Consider the following 17,400-nt stretch of genomic DNA (forward strand, 5'->3'; position numbering starts at 1 on the left):
TTGTTTTTTGTTTTATTTAAATTTTAGTTAACTTACGGTGCTGTAGTTGTTCCAGCGGTTAAATTTGGGGGTTTTAGATCCTACTTTTATTTTTTTTTTTATTTTTTTTTTTATTTATTTTTTTTTTTTTATTTTTTAATATATGAAATTTACTGTCAAATTGGTTTCCATACAACACCCAGTGCTCATCCCAAAAGGTGCCCTCCTCAATACCCATCACCCACCCTGCCCTCCCTCCCACCCCCCATCAACCCTCAGTTTGTTCTCAGTTTTTAACAGTCTCTTATGCTTTGGCTCTCTCCCACTCTAACCTCTTTTTTTTTTTTTTCCCTTCCCCTCCCCCATGGTTTTCTGTTACGTTTCTCAGGATCCACATAAGAGTGAAACCATATGGTATCTGTCTTTCTCTGTATGGCTTATTTCACTTAGCATCACACTCTCCAGTTCCATCCACGTTGCTACAAAAGGCCATATTTCATTTTTTCTCATTGCCACGTAGTATTCCATTGTGTATATAAACCACAATTTCTTTATCCATTCATCAGTTGATGGACATTTAGGCTCTTTCCATAATTTGGCTATTGTTGAGAGTGCTGCTATAAACATTGGGGTACAAGTGCCCCTATGCATCAGTACTCCTGTATCCCTTGGATAAATTCCTAGCAGTGCTATTGCTGGGTCATAGGGTAGGTCTATTTTTAATTTTCTGAGGAACCTCCACACTGCTTTCCAGAGCGGCTGCACCAATTTGCATTCCCACCAACAGTGCAAGAGGGTTCCCGTCTCTCCACATCCTCTCCAGCATCTATAGTCTCCTGATTTCTTCATTTTGGCCACTCTGACTGGCGTGAGGTGGTATCTGAGTGTGGTTTTGATTTGTATTTCCCTGATGAGGAGCGACGTTGAACATCTTTTCATGTGCCTGTTGGCCATCCGGATGTCTTCTTTAGAGAAGTGTCTATTCATGTTTTCTGCCCATTTCTTCACTGGGTTATTTGTTTTTCGGGTGTGGAGTTTGATGAGCTCTTTATAGATTTTGGATACTAGCCCTTTGTCCGATGTGTCATTTGCAAATATCTTTTCCCATTCCGTTGGTTGCCTTTTAGTTTTGTTGGTTGTTTCCTTTGCTGTGCAGAAGCTTTTTATCTTCATAAGGTCCCAGTAATTCACTTTTGCTTTTAATTCCCTTGCCTTTGGGGATGTGCCGAGTAAGAGATTGCTACGGCTGAGGTCAGAGAGGTCTTTTCCTGCTTTCTCCTCTAAGGTTTTGATGGTTTCCTGTCTCACATTCAGGTCCTTTATCCATTTTGAGTTTATTTTTGTGAATGGTGTGAGAAAGTGGTCTAGTTTCAACCTTCTGCATGTTGCTGTCCAGTTCTCCCAGCACCACTTGTTAAAGAGACTGTCTTTTTTCCATTGGATGTTCTTTCCTGCTTTGTCAAAAATGAGTTGGCCATACGTTTGTGGGTCTAGTTCTGGGGTTTCTATTCGATTCCATTGGTCTATGTGTCTGTTTTTATGCCAATACCATGCTGTCTTGATGATGACAGCTTTGTAGTAGAGGCTAAAGTCTGGGATTGTGATGCCTCCTGCTTTGGTCTTCTTCTTCAAAATTACTTTGGCTATTCGGGGCCTTTTGTGGTTCCATATGAATTTTAGGATTGCTTGTTCTAGTTTCAAGAAGAATGCTGGTGCAATTTTGATTGGGATTGCATTGAATGTGTAGATAGCTTTGGGTAGTATTGACATTTTGACAATATTTATTCTTCCAATCCATGAGCAGGGAATGTCTTTCCATTTCTTTATATCTTCTTCAATTACCTGCATAAGCTTTCTATAGTTTTCAGCATACAGATCTTTTACATCTTTGGTTAGATTTATCCCTAGGTATTTTATGCTTCTTGGTGCAATTGTGAATGGGATCAGTTTCTTTATTTGTCTTTCTGTTGCTTCATTGTTAGTGTATAAGAATGCAACTGATTTCTGTACATTGATTTTGTATCCTGCAACTTTGCTGAATTCATGTATCAGTTCTAGCAGACTTTTGGTGGAGTCTATCGGATTTTCCATGTATAATATCATGTCATCTGCAAAAAGCGAAAGCTTGATTTCATCTTTGCCAATTTTGATGCCTTTGATTTCCTTTTGTTGTCTGATTGCTGATGCTAGAACTTCCAGCACTATATTAAACAACAGCGGTGAGAGTGGGCATCCCTGTCGTGTTCCTGATCTCAGGGAAAAAGCTCTCAGTTTTTCCCCATTGAGGATGATGTTAGCTGTGGGCTTTTCATAAATGGCTTTTATGATCTTTAAGTATGTTCCTTCTATCCCGACTTTCTCAAGGGTTTTTATTAAGAAAGGGTGCTGGATTTTGTCAAAGGCCTTTTCTGCATCGATTGACAGGATCATATGGTTCTTCTCTTTTTTTTTGTTAATGTGATATATCACGTTGATCGATTTGCGAATGTTGAACCAGCCCTGCATCCCAGGAATGAATCCCACTTGATCATAGTGAATAATTCTTTTTATATGCTGTTGAATTCGATTTGCTAGTATCTTATTGAGAATTTTTGCATCCATATTCATCAGGGATATTGGCCTGTAGTTCTCTTTTTTTACTGGGTCTCTGTCTGGTTTAGGAATCAAAGTAATACTGGCTTCATAGAATGAGTCTGGAAGTTTTCCTTCCCTTTCTATTTCTTGGAATAGCTTGAGAAGGATAGGTATTATCTCTGCCTTAAACGTCTGGTAGAACTCCCCTGGGAAGCCATCTGGTCCTGGACTCTTATTTGTTGGGAGATTTTTGATAACCGATTCAATTTCTTCGCTGGTTATGGGTCTGTTCAAGCTTTCTATTTCCTCCTGATTGAGTTTTGGAAGAGTGTGGGTGTTTAGGAATTTGTCCATTTCTTCCAGGTTGTCCAATTTGTTGGCATATAATTTTTCATAGTATTCCCTGATAATTGTTTGTATCTCTGAGGGATTGGTTGTAATCATTCCATTTTCATTCATGATTTTATCTATTTGGGTCATCTCCCTTTTCTTTTTGAGAAGCCTGGCTAGAGGTTTGTCAATTTTGTTTATTTTTTCAAAAAACCAACTCTTGGTTTCGTTGATCTGCTCTACAGTTTTTTTAGATTCTATATTGTTTATTTCTGCTCTGATCTTTATGATTTCTCTTCTTCTGCTGGGTTTAGGCTGCCTTTGCTGTTCTGCTTCTATTTCCTTTAGGTGTGCTGTTAGATTTTGTATTTGGGATTTTTCTTGTTTCTTGAGATAGGCCTGGATTGCAATGTATTTTCCTCTCAGGACTGCCTTCGCTGCGTCCCAAAGCGTTTGGATTGTTGTATTTTCATTTTCGTTTGTTTCCATATATTTTTTAATTTCTTCTCTAATTGCCTGGTTGACCCACTCATTCGTTAGTAGGGTGTTCTTTAACCTCCATGCTTTTGGAGGTTTTCCAGACTTTTTCCTGTGGTTGATTTCAAGCTTCATAGCATTGTGGTCTGAAAGTATGCATGGTATAATTTCAATTCTTGTAAACTTATGAAGGGCTGTTTTGTGACCCAGTATATGATCTATCTTGGAGAATGTTCCATGTGCACTCGAGAAGAAAGTATATTCTGTTGCTTTGGGATGCAGAGTTCTAAATATATCTGTCAAGTCCATCTGATCCAATGTATCATTCAGGGCCCTTGTTTCTTTATTGACCGTGTGTCTAGATGATCTATCCATTTAGATCCTACTTTTAGATGCTGTGATTCAATGAGTTTAGAATGGTATCCTTAAATCTGTATTTTAATGAATCTTCTAGCTGATTCTGACAAAATCATTGTATATGTATACCACATTTTCTTTATCGATTCATCCATCGATGGACATTTAGGCTCTTTCCATACTTTGGCTATTGTTGATAGTGCTGCTATAAACATGGGGGTGCGTGTGTCCCTTCGAAACAGCACACCTGTATCCCGTGGATAAATGCCTGCTAGTGCAATTGCTGGGTCGTAGGGTAGTTCTGTTTTTAGTTTTTTGAGGAACCTCCATACTGATTTCCAGAGTGGCTGCACCAGCTTGCATTCCCATGATTCCGACAAAATCAAACCACAGTTGGGACCATTGCTATAGCTGACCTTCAACCATTTGATTAGGGTGACTCCTAGTTTTAAAACTAGGAAGAATTTCTCTGGAATCCTTTACATGTAGGATAGTCATTCACTCATAATAATCATTCATTCAGAAGTATTTATTGAGTACCACTTATGTTTCAGAAGATGCTACTCTAGGGTAGAATAGTAAACAAAAAAAGCCAAGTCTTCAAGGAACTTTTATTTCAGAAAATGAACCAGGCAAATAAATAAGTCAAAAAAACACATAGTGTAAAAAAAAAAAAGCATGGTATGTTTGATAATGATAACATGCTAAAAGTACAAAAGAAAGCAGGGAAAAGAAATATGAAATGTCAGGTGTGAGTTTAAAATATTAGATGGAATAGGGGCGCCTGGGTGGCGCAGTCGGTTAAGCGTTCGACTTCAGCCAGGTCACGATCTCGCGGTCCGTGAGTTGGAGCCCCGCGTCAGGCTCTGGGCTGATGGCTCAGAGCCTGGAGCCTGTTTCCGATTCTGTGTCTCCCTCTCTCTCTGCCCCTCCCCCGTTCATGCTCTGTCTCTCTCTGTCCCAAAAATAAATTAAAAACATTGAAAAAAAAAATTAAAAAATATTAGATGGAATAGAAATGGAAGACTTCATTGAGAAAATGGTGAGTTTTGAGTAAATATGCTAAGGAAGCAAGGGAGTCAACTATGCAGATATCCTGAGGAGGAAAAGGTTCTAAGCTGATGGCCCAGAAAGTGCAAAATCCTTGAGTTGGGAATACATTTAGTTTATTTGAAGAACAGCAAGGAATCGTATATAGCTGGTGAGGAGAATAATGGAAAGTGTAGTAGGCAATGAGGTTAAAAAATAATAGTTTTTGAAAAAGACCATAAAGACCAGGTTAAGTAGGGCAAAGTAAAGACTCTGTATGAAATTGGAGGATTCATGGGGTGCCTGGGTGGCTCAGTCAGTTGAGCAACTGACTTCGGCTCAGGTCATGATCTCATGGTTTGTGGGTTCAAGCCCCGCATCAGGCTCTGTGCTGACAGCTCAGAGCCTGGAGCCTACTTCACATTCTGTGTCTCCCTCTCTCTCTGCCCCTCCCCACTCATGCTCTGTCTCTCTCTGTCTCAGAAATAAATAAACATAAAAAGAAAAAAAGAAATTGGAGGATTCAAGCAGAAGAGTAACTTTTCATAAATCACTGTTTGTTCTGTGGAAAATATGTAAGAGTAGAAGTGAAGAGAGTAATCCAGGCTGAAATCGAAGCAAGAAATGATGATGACTTGGACCAGGATAGTGGTAGCATGTGTAGTGATCAGTGGTCAAATTCAGATACATTTTGAAGATAGAACTGTTGAAGATATACTCATGCAATGGATAGAATACATAATGATGGACAGAATATGGGGTGTGGGAAAAGGAGGAGTCAAGAATGATGCCTAGATTCTTGGCCTGATTAACTGTCATTAACTGAGATAGGGAGACACTTCATAAAGAGGTGGTTTAGGATGGAATATTATGACTTCAGTTTTGGTCATTTTAAATTTAGAATTGCTATTAGATATTCTAATATGTAATTAGATGTCAGGTAGGCAATTGGATATATGAGCCTGGAGTTCAGAGCAGCAGTCCAGGCTAGATAAATAAGTTTGGGATTAATCAACATGTAGATGGGTATTTAAAACCATAATACTGCTTGGGATCACCAAGGGAGTAATTATAAATAGAGAAGAGGTCCAAAGAGTAAATTTTAGGGCGTCTGATAGAAGTGTTTTAAAGAAATGCACACTGTTGGGACACCTACATAGCTCAATCAGTTAAGCATCTGACTTGATTTTGGTTCAGGTCATGATCTCATGGTATGTGAGATTGAGCCCCATGTTGGGCTCTGCCCTGACAGCATGGAGCCTGCTTGGGATTCTCTCCCTCCCCCACTCTCTCAAAATAAGTAAACATTAAAAAAAAAACACATCGTTGATATATTCAGGGCTAAAGGTCTGCAAATTGTCAACTTACTCTCCAGTGTGTGTTTTTTTTAATTTATACACACACACACACACACACACACACACACACACACACACACACATACATAAATACATAGAAATGAGAGGATAAAACAAGCAGATGTAGTAAAACATTATTAACAGGTGGATTGCTATATAAGAATTTCTGTGCTGTTGTTCTCTTTGCTTAGAATACTCATTTTCTTCTTTCCTAACTTTTCTAGAGAGTGGAGAATTTATAGAATAATATCTTGTAGGCAAGAAGAGAGTGGAATCTAGTACAAAGGTGAAGTTTGGGGCGTAAGGACAGTTTCCTCCATAGTAGCAGGACTAGAAGTAGAATATAAGTGTACACAACATAGATTGGTGGATAGATGTGGTGAGAGCTTGTGGAAATTCTCTTGCATTGCTTTGGTTTTCTGTGTTGTAGGAAGCTGAGTTTGTCAGCTGATATTTTAGATCCATTTAATTAGAATATTTGCATATTTATTAAATATCTATATGCCAGCTAGGCACTAGGAACACCAAGATAAGTGACATAATCTTGTACTTAAAGAACATATTACAATTTGAGACACATTGCTGCTAATTATAATGTGTCACCAAATGCCCTATAAAATGTATCAAGAGAATTTAATATACATGCCTTTTGACTCCACTTAGAGAAATCCACAAAATCTATCCTAAAGAAAAGATCCACAGTGCATAAAATATTATGCACAAAGATATTTATAGCAACATTTTTCACAGTAGTATGAAATTTGAAAAAAAATTTTTTAGCATTTTTAACAGTTTGGGGGTGGTTACATAAATTATAGTAGCAAATTGACAAATTGTCCAGTAATAAAAAATTATATGAAGTTTTTAATCATAAGACTAAATGCTTATGATCTAATATTAAGAGAAAATAGCAGGCTATTAAGATTTTAAAAATAAATTACAGGATGAGGTCAGCCAAATAAAAGCAAATCATTAAAAAATGCCTTTTTAAAAAATTTTGGTTAGGTATAACATACACACAGAAGTACCCAAATTTTAAGTGTACTGCAGCTTGATGAATTTTCAAACTATTCTTACCTGTATAACCAGCACACATACGAGGAAAGTTATTTTCATAGGCATCTTGGTGGTTCAGTTGGTTAAGCATCCAGCTGTTGGTTTCAGCTCAAGTCATGACCTTGCAGTTTCATGGGTTCGAGCCCTACATCAGGCTCCATGCTGATGGCATGGAGTCTGCTTGTGATTCTCTGTCTCGCTCTCTCTCTGTCCGTCCCCCACTCTTGCTGTCTCTCTCAAATAAATAAACTTAACAAAAAGAAAAGTTATTTTCAGAATCTTGTTTATACTCTTTACAATACCATCTTGCAAAAAGAGGAATTTATTTTTTGAATTTGTTTTACAGGCAAGTATCAATTGAGGAAGGAGAGAGGAAAGCCAAAGAGCTGAATGTTATGTTTATTGAAACAAGTGCAAAAGCAGGATACAATGTAAAACAGGTGAGTGTCCTTAGAGTATGGATAGAGGTTATCAAATTGAAAAGAGATGTTATAAAATAATTGTGGGAGTATTCTCTAGTGCAAGATTTTCTTTTGGTTGGTAACAGCAGACCTCATGAACTAGTAACATGATAAACAGTGAAAAAAAGATAAATGTGACACAGTTTTTGGAAAAAGAGAAAAGGCTTGCCAAACTTTTCAGATTGTGCACAGGACAGCTATTTCATTATGATCGCAAGGTTGTAAACTTAACCATACCCTGCCTCCTATTGCATTGTTTCAAGGTAAAACTTTTTTTTTTTTAAATTTTAGAGTTTAATGACAAAAGAAAGTACCATGAGAAAATGCCATGAGAATGGTATTTTGCTTGTGGTTGTGAAAGTATATTCTGGTTACTTTATCCTTAATAACTGCTGCTGTTTTAACAGTGTTTATAACAGCAGTGTTTTGGGGGAGCTGGAAAATATGAAGAGACCTCACATTATCAAACTTCTCTAAAAGATGGAGTAGCCAAAAACTGAACTGCTTAATTTTCTAGGGCTGCATATCATATAGAGTAGTGGTCCCAGATTTATAGGATTTTCAAACGAATAAATTATTTTTTTTATTTCTAGGTGATCAGTAGGTTAAAATAAAATCCTATAAACTGAATAAGTTGAGCTTTAAGAAAAATTTTGTATATTATTTTCAGTTTTGACACTTTCTTTCCCATCTCTCCTTGTCTTGAGATATATTTAAGTAATTTTGAACTGTTACTAATTCCCTCCTTGTAGCATACTCTTCCATGGCTCTAAATCTTTGTTCATGGTGTTCTCTTTGATTAGAATGTTCAGTTTCTTTCTTGACTGATAACGTATTCATCCTTTTAAGTTTCATTTTAGATGTCAGCTCTTCAAAGACATTTTTTTTCCTGACATTCTTTACCATACTGTATCTACATGCTATTCTGTTTAGCAGTAAATGAGTTTTCTGTGTTTTCTCAGGCCCCTGACCTTTGTGAAACCACTGTCATAGAAGTTACCATGTTATACTGGAAATATTTCTCCCATCAAAATTATGTACTCCCAGAGCCTACCAATGTCTATGGAATTTAGAAAATGATATGTAGGGGCACCTGGGTGGTTCAGTTGGTTAAGTGTCTGACTTCAGCTCAGATCATGATCTCGTGGTTCATGGATTCCATCACCATGTTGGGCTCTGTGCTGACAGCTCAGAGCCTGGAGCCTGCTTCAGATTCTGTGTCTCCCTTTCTCTCTGTCCCCCTCCCCCACTCATGCTTTGTCTCTGTTTCTCTCTCTCTCACACAAATAAACATTAAAAAATGTTATAAAAAAAAAAAAAAGAAAGAAAATGATAAGTAAATGAACCCATTGGAACCACAGATAATTTAACATTTTGAGTAATATTTGGGTGCCTGTTTGGCTCAGTCAGTTACGCATCCAACTTCGACTCAGGTCATGATCTTGCAGTCTGTGGGTTTGAGCCCTGCATCAGGCTCTGTGCTGACAGCACAGAACCTGGAGCCTGCTTGAGATTCTGTCTCCCTCTCTGTCTCTGCCCCTCCCCCACTCATGCTCTTTCTTTCTCAAAAATAAATAAAACTTCAAAAAATTTTTTGAGTAATAGAAGTAATTAGCACAATTATTATCATCTGTCACTGTTCTAGGACAAAGCAGTAGGTAGCCTCATCTAGCTTTTTCTATTACAGACATTTTGATAAGGATATGAGCTAGTTGCTTATATGTCAAAGTATGGCCTTTGGGACATCTTTCAGGCTGGGTTAATGTCTAAAGGGATTGCTGTGGCCCTCTAGTCCTGACCCTGAGAAGTCTCATAGGTATGGAGGTCTAAAGTCCTCAGCATACAGTGGTCACTAGTGACAGCTAGCATCTTGATGATATTTAATTGCTTCTAAGTTTAGATAACTCTCAGGATGTTGAGAAAATGAGGTATGTCATTCATTTGCTATTTTATAAGCACATTATTTGTTAATAGTTGTATTGAAGCATAATTTCCTTACCACAGAATTACTTGTTTTAAATGAATAACTCAGGGTTTTCTTGCTTTTTTTTTCTAATAGTTTTTAAAATTTTATTTAAATCCAAGTTAGTTAACATATAGTGTAATAATGATTTCAGGAGTAGTATTTAGTGATTCATCATTTACTTACCCAGTGCTCATCTCAACAAGTGCCCTTCTTAATGCCCACCACTCATTTAGCCCATCCCTCCACCCAGCAACCCTCCAGCAACCCTGTTTGTTCTCTGTATTTAAGAGTCTCTTATGGTTTGCCTCCCTCTCTTTATCTTATTTTCCTTTCCCTTCCCCTGTGTTCATCTGTTTTATTTCTTAAATTCCACATATGAGTGAAACCATATATTTATCTTTCTCTGACTGACTTATTTTACTTAGCATAATACATTCTGGTTCCATCCGTGTTGTTGCAAATGGCAAGATTTCATTCTTTTTGATTGCCGAGTAATATTCCTGTGTATGTGTGCGTGCGCGCGTGCGCACACGTGCTCATACACCACATCTTCTTTATCCATTTATCAATTGATGGACATTTGGGCTCTTTGTATAATTTGGCTATTGTTGATAGTGCTGCTATAAACATTGAGGTGCATGTGCCCCTTCAAATTAGCATTGTTGTATCCTTTGAATAAATACCTAGTAGTGCAGTTGCTGGGTTGTAGAATAGTTAATTTTAATAGGTGTGAGGTGGTATCTCATTGTGGTTTTGATTTGTATTTCCTTGATGATGAACGATGTTGAACATCTAGGGGGTTTTTTAGGGAATTTATAGAATTGTGCAACCATTACCTCAATTTGATTTTAGAACTTTTTCAGCATTTGGCACATAATTTTTTCTAAAAGCCTGACCCATACAAACACTAGATATAGCTAGCCAGTGATAACGAAGGGAGAATTCTTTTACAAAACAATCTTACTCTGAATTCAAAACCTATTTGCTACTTTATTATTTCTCCTTATTTATTTGTTTTATTTTAATGTTTATTTACTTATTTTGAGAAAGAGAGAAAGAATGCACAAGCATGAACAGGGAAGGGGCAGAGAGAAAGAGAGGGAGAGAGAGAATCCCAAGCAGGCTCCATACTGTCAGTAAGGAGCCTGACCTGGGGATCGATTCCACAAACCGCAAGGTCATGACCTGAGCCAAAATCAGGAGTCAGATGCTCAACTGACGGAGCCACGCAGGTGCCCCTATTTCTCCTTATTTAGATATACCTGAATGTGTGATCTTGCTGAAGTGCCTAATTCTACTGGGACTTGATTTTATTGTCTTTAAATACAAATATGATTAAATTAATGTTTTCAAATTTGGAAGAGAGCTAGCTGCCTTCGGTTTTTGTTTTTGTTTTTTTTTTTTTTTGTAGCTTCTTTCTTAACTCATGAAAACCATTACTTTGCATTTTATAGGGACTACCATAGTAATAGAATTTTATTTCAATATTTATAGACCTTTGCTTTGTAATCTTGCATAATTTAGTTAAGACAAAAATCCTGGAACCACTCTCCCTCTCCCCCACCAATTAAGACAATGAAACCAAAAAATGAATTTGAATCTTACGTTAATAAGCACATTTAAATAATAGGTTCAGATCTTCCCCTTTGTCAGTGATTAATCATATGGAGTATATTTCTGTCATGTGGGAAAATTACTGGTTGATTTTAAATTTTAGCTAAAAAATACATCTCATTATAATGGGTTGTCTTTTCCTTGAATTCGTTTTTATAAAGGACCTTAAAACTAAACAAATAGGGTATCATTTAAAGTGTTAATTATTTAAATGACTAGAAATGGAAGAAATGTGTTTTTTTTCTTGTGGTTGCCCTCACAAACTACCCCAAAGTTTAAAAGTCAAAAAACATATCCTTTGATATCACTTAATATATTGGCCATATGGAAATATTTAAAAAAAATTTTTTTTAAATTTTATTTATTTTGAGAGAGAGAGAGAGAGAGTGAAGGCAGGGGAGGGCCAGAGGGAGAAGGAAAGAGAGAATACCAAGGAGGCTCCGCACTGTCAGCACAGAGCACTATGTGGGGTTCAAACTCACAAACCATGAGATCATGACCTGAGCCAAATTCAAGAGTGAGTGAGATGCTTAACCAACTGAGCCACCCAGACAGCCCTGAAATATTCAGATTTTTAAAAAATAAAGCCTAAGTCAAATCTGCTTACTCCTGACTTTGGGCAGTAAACTTTGTGTGGCTGGAGTTCAGTGCCTATTTTGCAAATCTAATGTTTATCATGCCTTTGGAAATGTTGGCAGTAGGGGAAAAAACCTTAGTGACGTTTTCCCTAAGACAGATATTTTTGAAACTCATATAGCATACTATTGAGATTAGGAATGTGTTTTTCCTCCATCCTATTATCTTTGGTAGAGAGTAGAATACCTGATATCCAAACAAAGGTAAGAAAGTACAGAGGTTTTTAGAATGGCACATTGTCCCCAGGAAGATCTCCTACCATTAAAGAATTGCTTAATGGTTTTAAACTTTAATGTGGATAGTAGTTTCCTGGAAACCTATATAAAATAACAGGTTCCTGGGGCACAACTTCTGGGTATTGATTCAGTAAGTCTAGGATAGTGCCCTAAAAATCTACATTTTTAACACGAATTTCAAGAAGTTTCTCATGCAAACTATACTTTGTAAGAAGATCTATTAAGCCATGGAGATGGTTCAACAAGTATGTCAAATGTATTCATTTTGATAGGACAAATATTGATTCTCTAACCCTTGCTAGATACAAAAGACAGATTTCCTACACTTAAAAGGCCCTGTCTTGTGTACAGCCAAAATAAGGAATTAAATACATATCCCGGTGCCAAAATGTGTCTCCATGCAGTAGGAGAACAAACCTGTGAAACTCATTTTTTTTTTTTTTTTGGTTTTATATTTTCTAACTTTATTGAATTTGTTAATTTTAAGCTTTTTTTCTCCAATCTTTAGGATTTTCTTTTTTTTTCTTTTTTTTTTATTTATTTATTTTTTAATATATGAAATTTACTGTCAAATTGGTTTCCATACAACACCCAGTGCTCATCCCAAAAGGTGCCCTCCTCAATACCCATCACCCACGCTGCCCTCCCTCCCACCCCCCATCAACCCTCAGCTTGTTCTCAGTTTTTAACAGTCTCTTATGCTTTGGCTCTCTCCCACTCTAACCTCTTTTTTTTTTTTTTTTTTCCTTCCCCTCCCCCATGGGTTTCTGTTATGTTTCTCAGGATCCACATAAGAGTGAAACCATATGGTATCTGTCTTTCTCTGTATGGCTTATTTCACTTAGCATCACACTCTCCAGTTCCATCCACGTTGCTACAAAAGGCCATATTTCATTTTTTCTCATTGCCACGTAGTATTCCATTGTGTATATAAACCACAATTTCTTTATCCATTCATCAGTTGATGGACATTTAGGCTCTTTCCATAATTTGGCTATTGTTGAGAGTGCTGCTATAAACATTGGGGTACAAGTGCCCCTATGCATCAGTACTCCTGTATCCCTTGGATAAATTCCTAGCAGTGCTATTGCTGGGTCATAGGGTAGGTCTATTTTTAATTTTCTGAGGAACCTCCACACTGCTTTCCAGAGCGGCTGCACCAATTTGCATTCCCACCAACAGTGCAAGAGGGTTCCCGTCTCTCCACATCCTCTCCAGCATCTATAGTCTCCTGATTTCTTCATTTTGGCCACTCTGACTGGCGTGAGGTGGTATCTGAGTGTGGTTTTTTTTTTTTTTTTTTTTTTTTTTTAAATTTTTTTTTCAACGTTTTTTATTTATTTTTGGGACAGAGAGAGACAGAGCATGAACGGGGGAGGGGCAGAGAGAGAGGGAGACACAGAATCGGAAACAGGCTCCAGGCTCCGAGCCATCAGCCCAGAGCCTGATGCGGGGCTCGAACTCACGGACCGCGAGATCGTGACCTGGCTGAAGTCGGACGCTTAACCGACTGCGCCACCCAGGCGCCCCCTGAGTGTGGTTTTGATTTGTATTTCCCTGATGAGGAGCGACGTTGAACATCTTTTCATGTGCCTGTTGGCCATCCGGATGTCTTCTTTAGAGAAGTGTCTATTCATGTTTTCTGCCCATTTCTTCACTGGGTTATTTGTTTTTCGGGTGTGGAGTTTGATGAGCTCTTTATAGATTTTGGATACTAGCCCTTTGTCCGATGTGTCATTTGCAAATATCTTTTCCCATTCCGTTGGTTGCCTTTTAGTTTTGTTGGTTGTTTCCTTTGCTGTGCAGAAGCTTTTTATCTTCATAAGGTCCCAGTAATTCACTTTTGCTTTTAATTCCCTTGCCTTTGGGGATGTGCCGAGTAAGAGATTGCTACGGCTGAGGTCAGAGAGGTCTTTTCCTGCTTTCTCCTCTAAGGTTTTGATGGTTTCCTGTCTCACATTCAGGTCCTTTATCCATTTTGAGTTTATTTTTGTGAATGGTGTGAGAAAGTGGTCTAGTTTCAACCTTCTGCATGTTGCTGTCCAGTTCTCCCAGCACCATTTGTTAAAGAGACTGTCTTTTTTCCATTGGATGTTCTTTCCTGCTTTGTCAAAAATGAGTTGGCCATACGTTTGTGGGTCTAGTTCTGGGGTTTCTATTCGATTCCATTGGTCTATGTGTCTGTTTTTATGCCAATACCATGCTGTCTTGATGATGACAGCTTTGTAGTAGAGGCTAAAGTCTGGGATTGTGATGCCTCCTGCTTTGGTCTTCTTCTTCAAAATTACTTTGGCTATTCGGGGCCTTTTGTGGTTCCATATGAATTTTAGGAGCACACCTAAAGGAAATAGAAGCAGAACAGCAAAGGCAGCCTAAACCCAGCAGAAGAAGAGAAATCATAAAGATCAGAGCAGAAATAAACAATATAGAATCTAAAAAAACTGTAGAGCAGATCAACGAAACCAAGAGTTGGTTTTTTGAAAAAATAAACAAAATTGACAAACCTCTAGCCAGGCTTCTCAAAAAGAAAAGGGAGATGACCCAAATAGATAAAATCATGAATGAAAATGGAATGATTACAACCAATCCCTCAGAGATACAAACAATTATCAGGGAATACTATGAAAAATTATATGCCAACAAATTGGACAACCTGGAAGAAATGGACAAATTCCTAAACACCCACACTCTTCCAAAACTCAATCAGGAGGAAATAGAAAGCTTGAACAGACCCATAACCAGTGAAGAAATTGAATCGGTTATCAAAAATCTCCCAACAAATAAGAGTCCAGGACCAGATGGCTTCCCAGGGGAGTTCTACCAGACGTTTAAATCAGAGATAATACCTATCCTTCTCAAGCTATTCCAAGAAATAGAAAGGGAAGGAAAACTTCCAGACTCATTCTATGAAGCCAGTATTACTTTGATTCCTAAACCAGACAGAGACCCAGTAAAAAAAGAGAACTACAGGCCAATATCCCTGATGAATATGGATGCAAAAATTCTCAATAAGATACTAGCAAATCGAATTCAACTGCATATAAAAAGAATTATTCACCATGATCAAGTGGGATTCATTCCTGGGATGCAGGGCTGGTTCAACATTCGCAAATCGATCAACGTGATACATCACATTAACAAAAAAAAAGAGAAGAACCATATGATCCTGTCAATCGATGCAGAAAAGGCCTTTGACAAAATCCAGCACCCTTTCTTAATAAAAACCCTTGAGAAAGTCGGGATAGAAGGAACATACTTAAAGATCATAAAAGCCATTTATGAAAAGCCCACAGCTAACATCATCCTCAATGGGGAAAAACTGAGAGCTTTTTCCCTGAGATCAGGAACACGACAGGGATGCCCACTCTCACCGCTGTTGTTTAATATAGTGCTGGAAGTTCTAGCATCAGCAATCAGACAACAAAAGGAAATCAAAGGCATCCAAATTGGCAAAGATGAAGTCAAGCTTTCGCTTTTTGCAGATGACATGATATTATACATGGAAAATCCGATAGACTCCACCAAAAGTCTGCTAGAACTGATACATGAATTCAGCAAAGTTGCAGGATACAAAATCAATGTACAGAAATCAGTTGCATTCTTATACACTAACAATGAAGCAACAGAAAGACAAATAAAGAAACTGATCCCATTCACAATTGCACCAAGAAGCATAAAATACCTAGGGATAAATCTAACCAAAGATGTAAAAGATCTGTATGCTGAAAACTATAGAAAGCTTATGCAGGTAATTGAAGAAGATATAAAGAAATGGAAAGACATTCCCTGCTCATGGATTGGAAGAATAAATATTGTCAAAATGTCAATACTACCCAAAGCTATCTACACATTCAATGCAATCCCAATCAAAATTGCACCAGCATTCTTCTTGAAACTAGAAACTCATTTCTTTTGACTCATTTGTATTCAAGTCTTACAAGCAGTCATTTAGATACCTACTCTTGTTGATTCTCCTGTATTAAGGCCCTGTTGTCTATTGCCTTGCCTGCTGCCATAGCTTATTAACTGACATCTGCCTTCAGTCTTGCCCTACTTGAGATTACTCTCCATCCTGCTATCACGGTCTTCGTTTTGAAATACACATTTGAGGGGTGCCTGGGTGGCTCAGTCGGTTGAGCAACCGACTTTGGCTCCAGTCATGATCTCACGGTTTGTGAGTTCGAGCCCCGTGTCAGGCTCTGTGCTGACAGCTCAGAGCTTGGAGCCTGCTTCTGATTCTGTGTCTCCCTCTCTCTCTGCCCCTCCCCCACTCATGCTCTGTCTCTCTCTGTCTCAGAAATAAACATAAAAATTAAAAAAAAAATACACATTTGAACAGGTTACTTATGAATTGTATCCTGAATTTTAAGCAAAGTCCTTAGTATGCTATGCCCTGCTATTCAAAATCTTGGCCCCCGTATACATTGCTATCTTCATCTTTGGCCACTATATACCCATACTACACTGCTCAAAGTCTCCTGGGTTTACTGTGTTCCCATATTGCATTGTATGTTACTGTCCCTCTGTAAAATACTATTTCTTCTCTACCTGCTATTTGTAATTTAAAAAGTCAGTTCAGACATAATCAAATTTAGATTAAATGCCTTTCCTAATAATTGAAGTAGCACTCCTTTTAATATAGAAGTTTTTTTGTCAATTCTGTCTCCCACCATAATGAACTCAATAAATGTTCATTGAGTAAGAGAATAATATGCTGTATTTTTTTAACAGATGCTTAGAGCTGCCATATTATGCCATAAGAAAAAGATCTACTTAATGAGCTTGACTCTGTCTTAAGAATTTTCATAGACTGAACAAGTGTAGAGAATCTAGGTTACATGAGAAATTGTCCTTCATTCAGTATTTTGACTGCAACTTAGATGTAGATACTCCTACATCTTGAGTTTTTTTGAATTCAGGTAAACATATATTAAACTTTTTTCCCATTAATTTTTTTATTGAGCTAAACACTTGTATACAGTGAAATACACATATCTTAAGTTTACAATTAGATGAATTTTGATAAGTGTATATGTGGATGTAATGACTACATCAATGAAGATACAGAAATATGTTATTTAATTTGCAAAAATTTGAAGCATTTCTAGATACCTATACTATTCCAGCTTCTGATTTAATTCTGTTGTGGTCAGAGAATATACTATGTAACATTTCAGTCATTCATAATTTATTGATATTTGTATTATGGCCTACCATATGGCCTGTCTTGGTGAAGGTTCCATGTATACTGGAAAATAATGTTTCTGTACAGTTGTCAGGTATAATGTTTTTAGATCTCAGTTATATCAAGATGGTTGATAGCATTG

At 37.5% G+C, this 17,400-nt stretch overlaps 1 protein-coding gene across 2 annotated transcripts in view; it reads left to right on the forward strand.

Annotated features, from left to right (window-relative positions):
* RAB6A (RAB6A, member RAS oncogene family) overlaps positions 1 to 17,400 on the forward strand; it is a 94,034-nt gene that overhangs the window by 61,964 nt on the left and 14,670 nt on the right. For both annotated transcript variants that reach the window (XM_058687829.1, XM_058687828.1), the window contains exon 6: positions 7,507 to 7,600. In XM_058687829.1, coding sequence (XP_058543812.1) covers positions 7,507 to 7,600 — 94 coding nt within the window. The remainder of the gene's footprint in view (positions 1 to 7,506; positions 7,601 to 17,400) is intronic.

Source organism: Neofelis nebulosa, chromosome 10, assembly GCF_028018385.1.
Source record: "Neofelis nebulosa isolate mNeoNeb1 chromosome 10, mNeoNeb1.pri, whole genome shotgun sequence".
Lineage (NCBI taxonomy): Eukaryota > Metazoa > Chordata > Mammalia > Carnivora > Felidae > Neofelis > Neofelis nebulosa.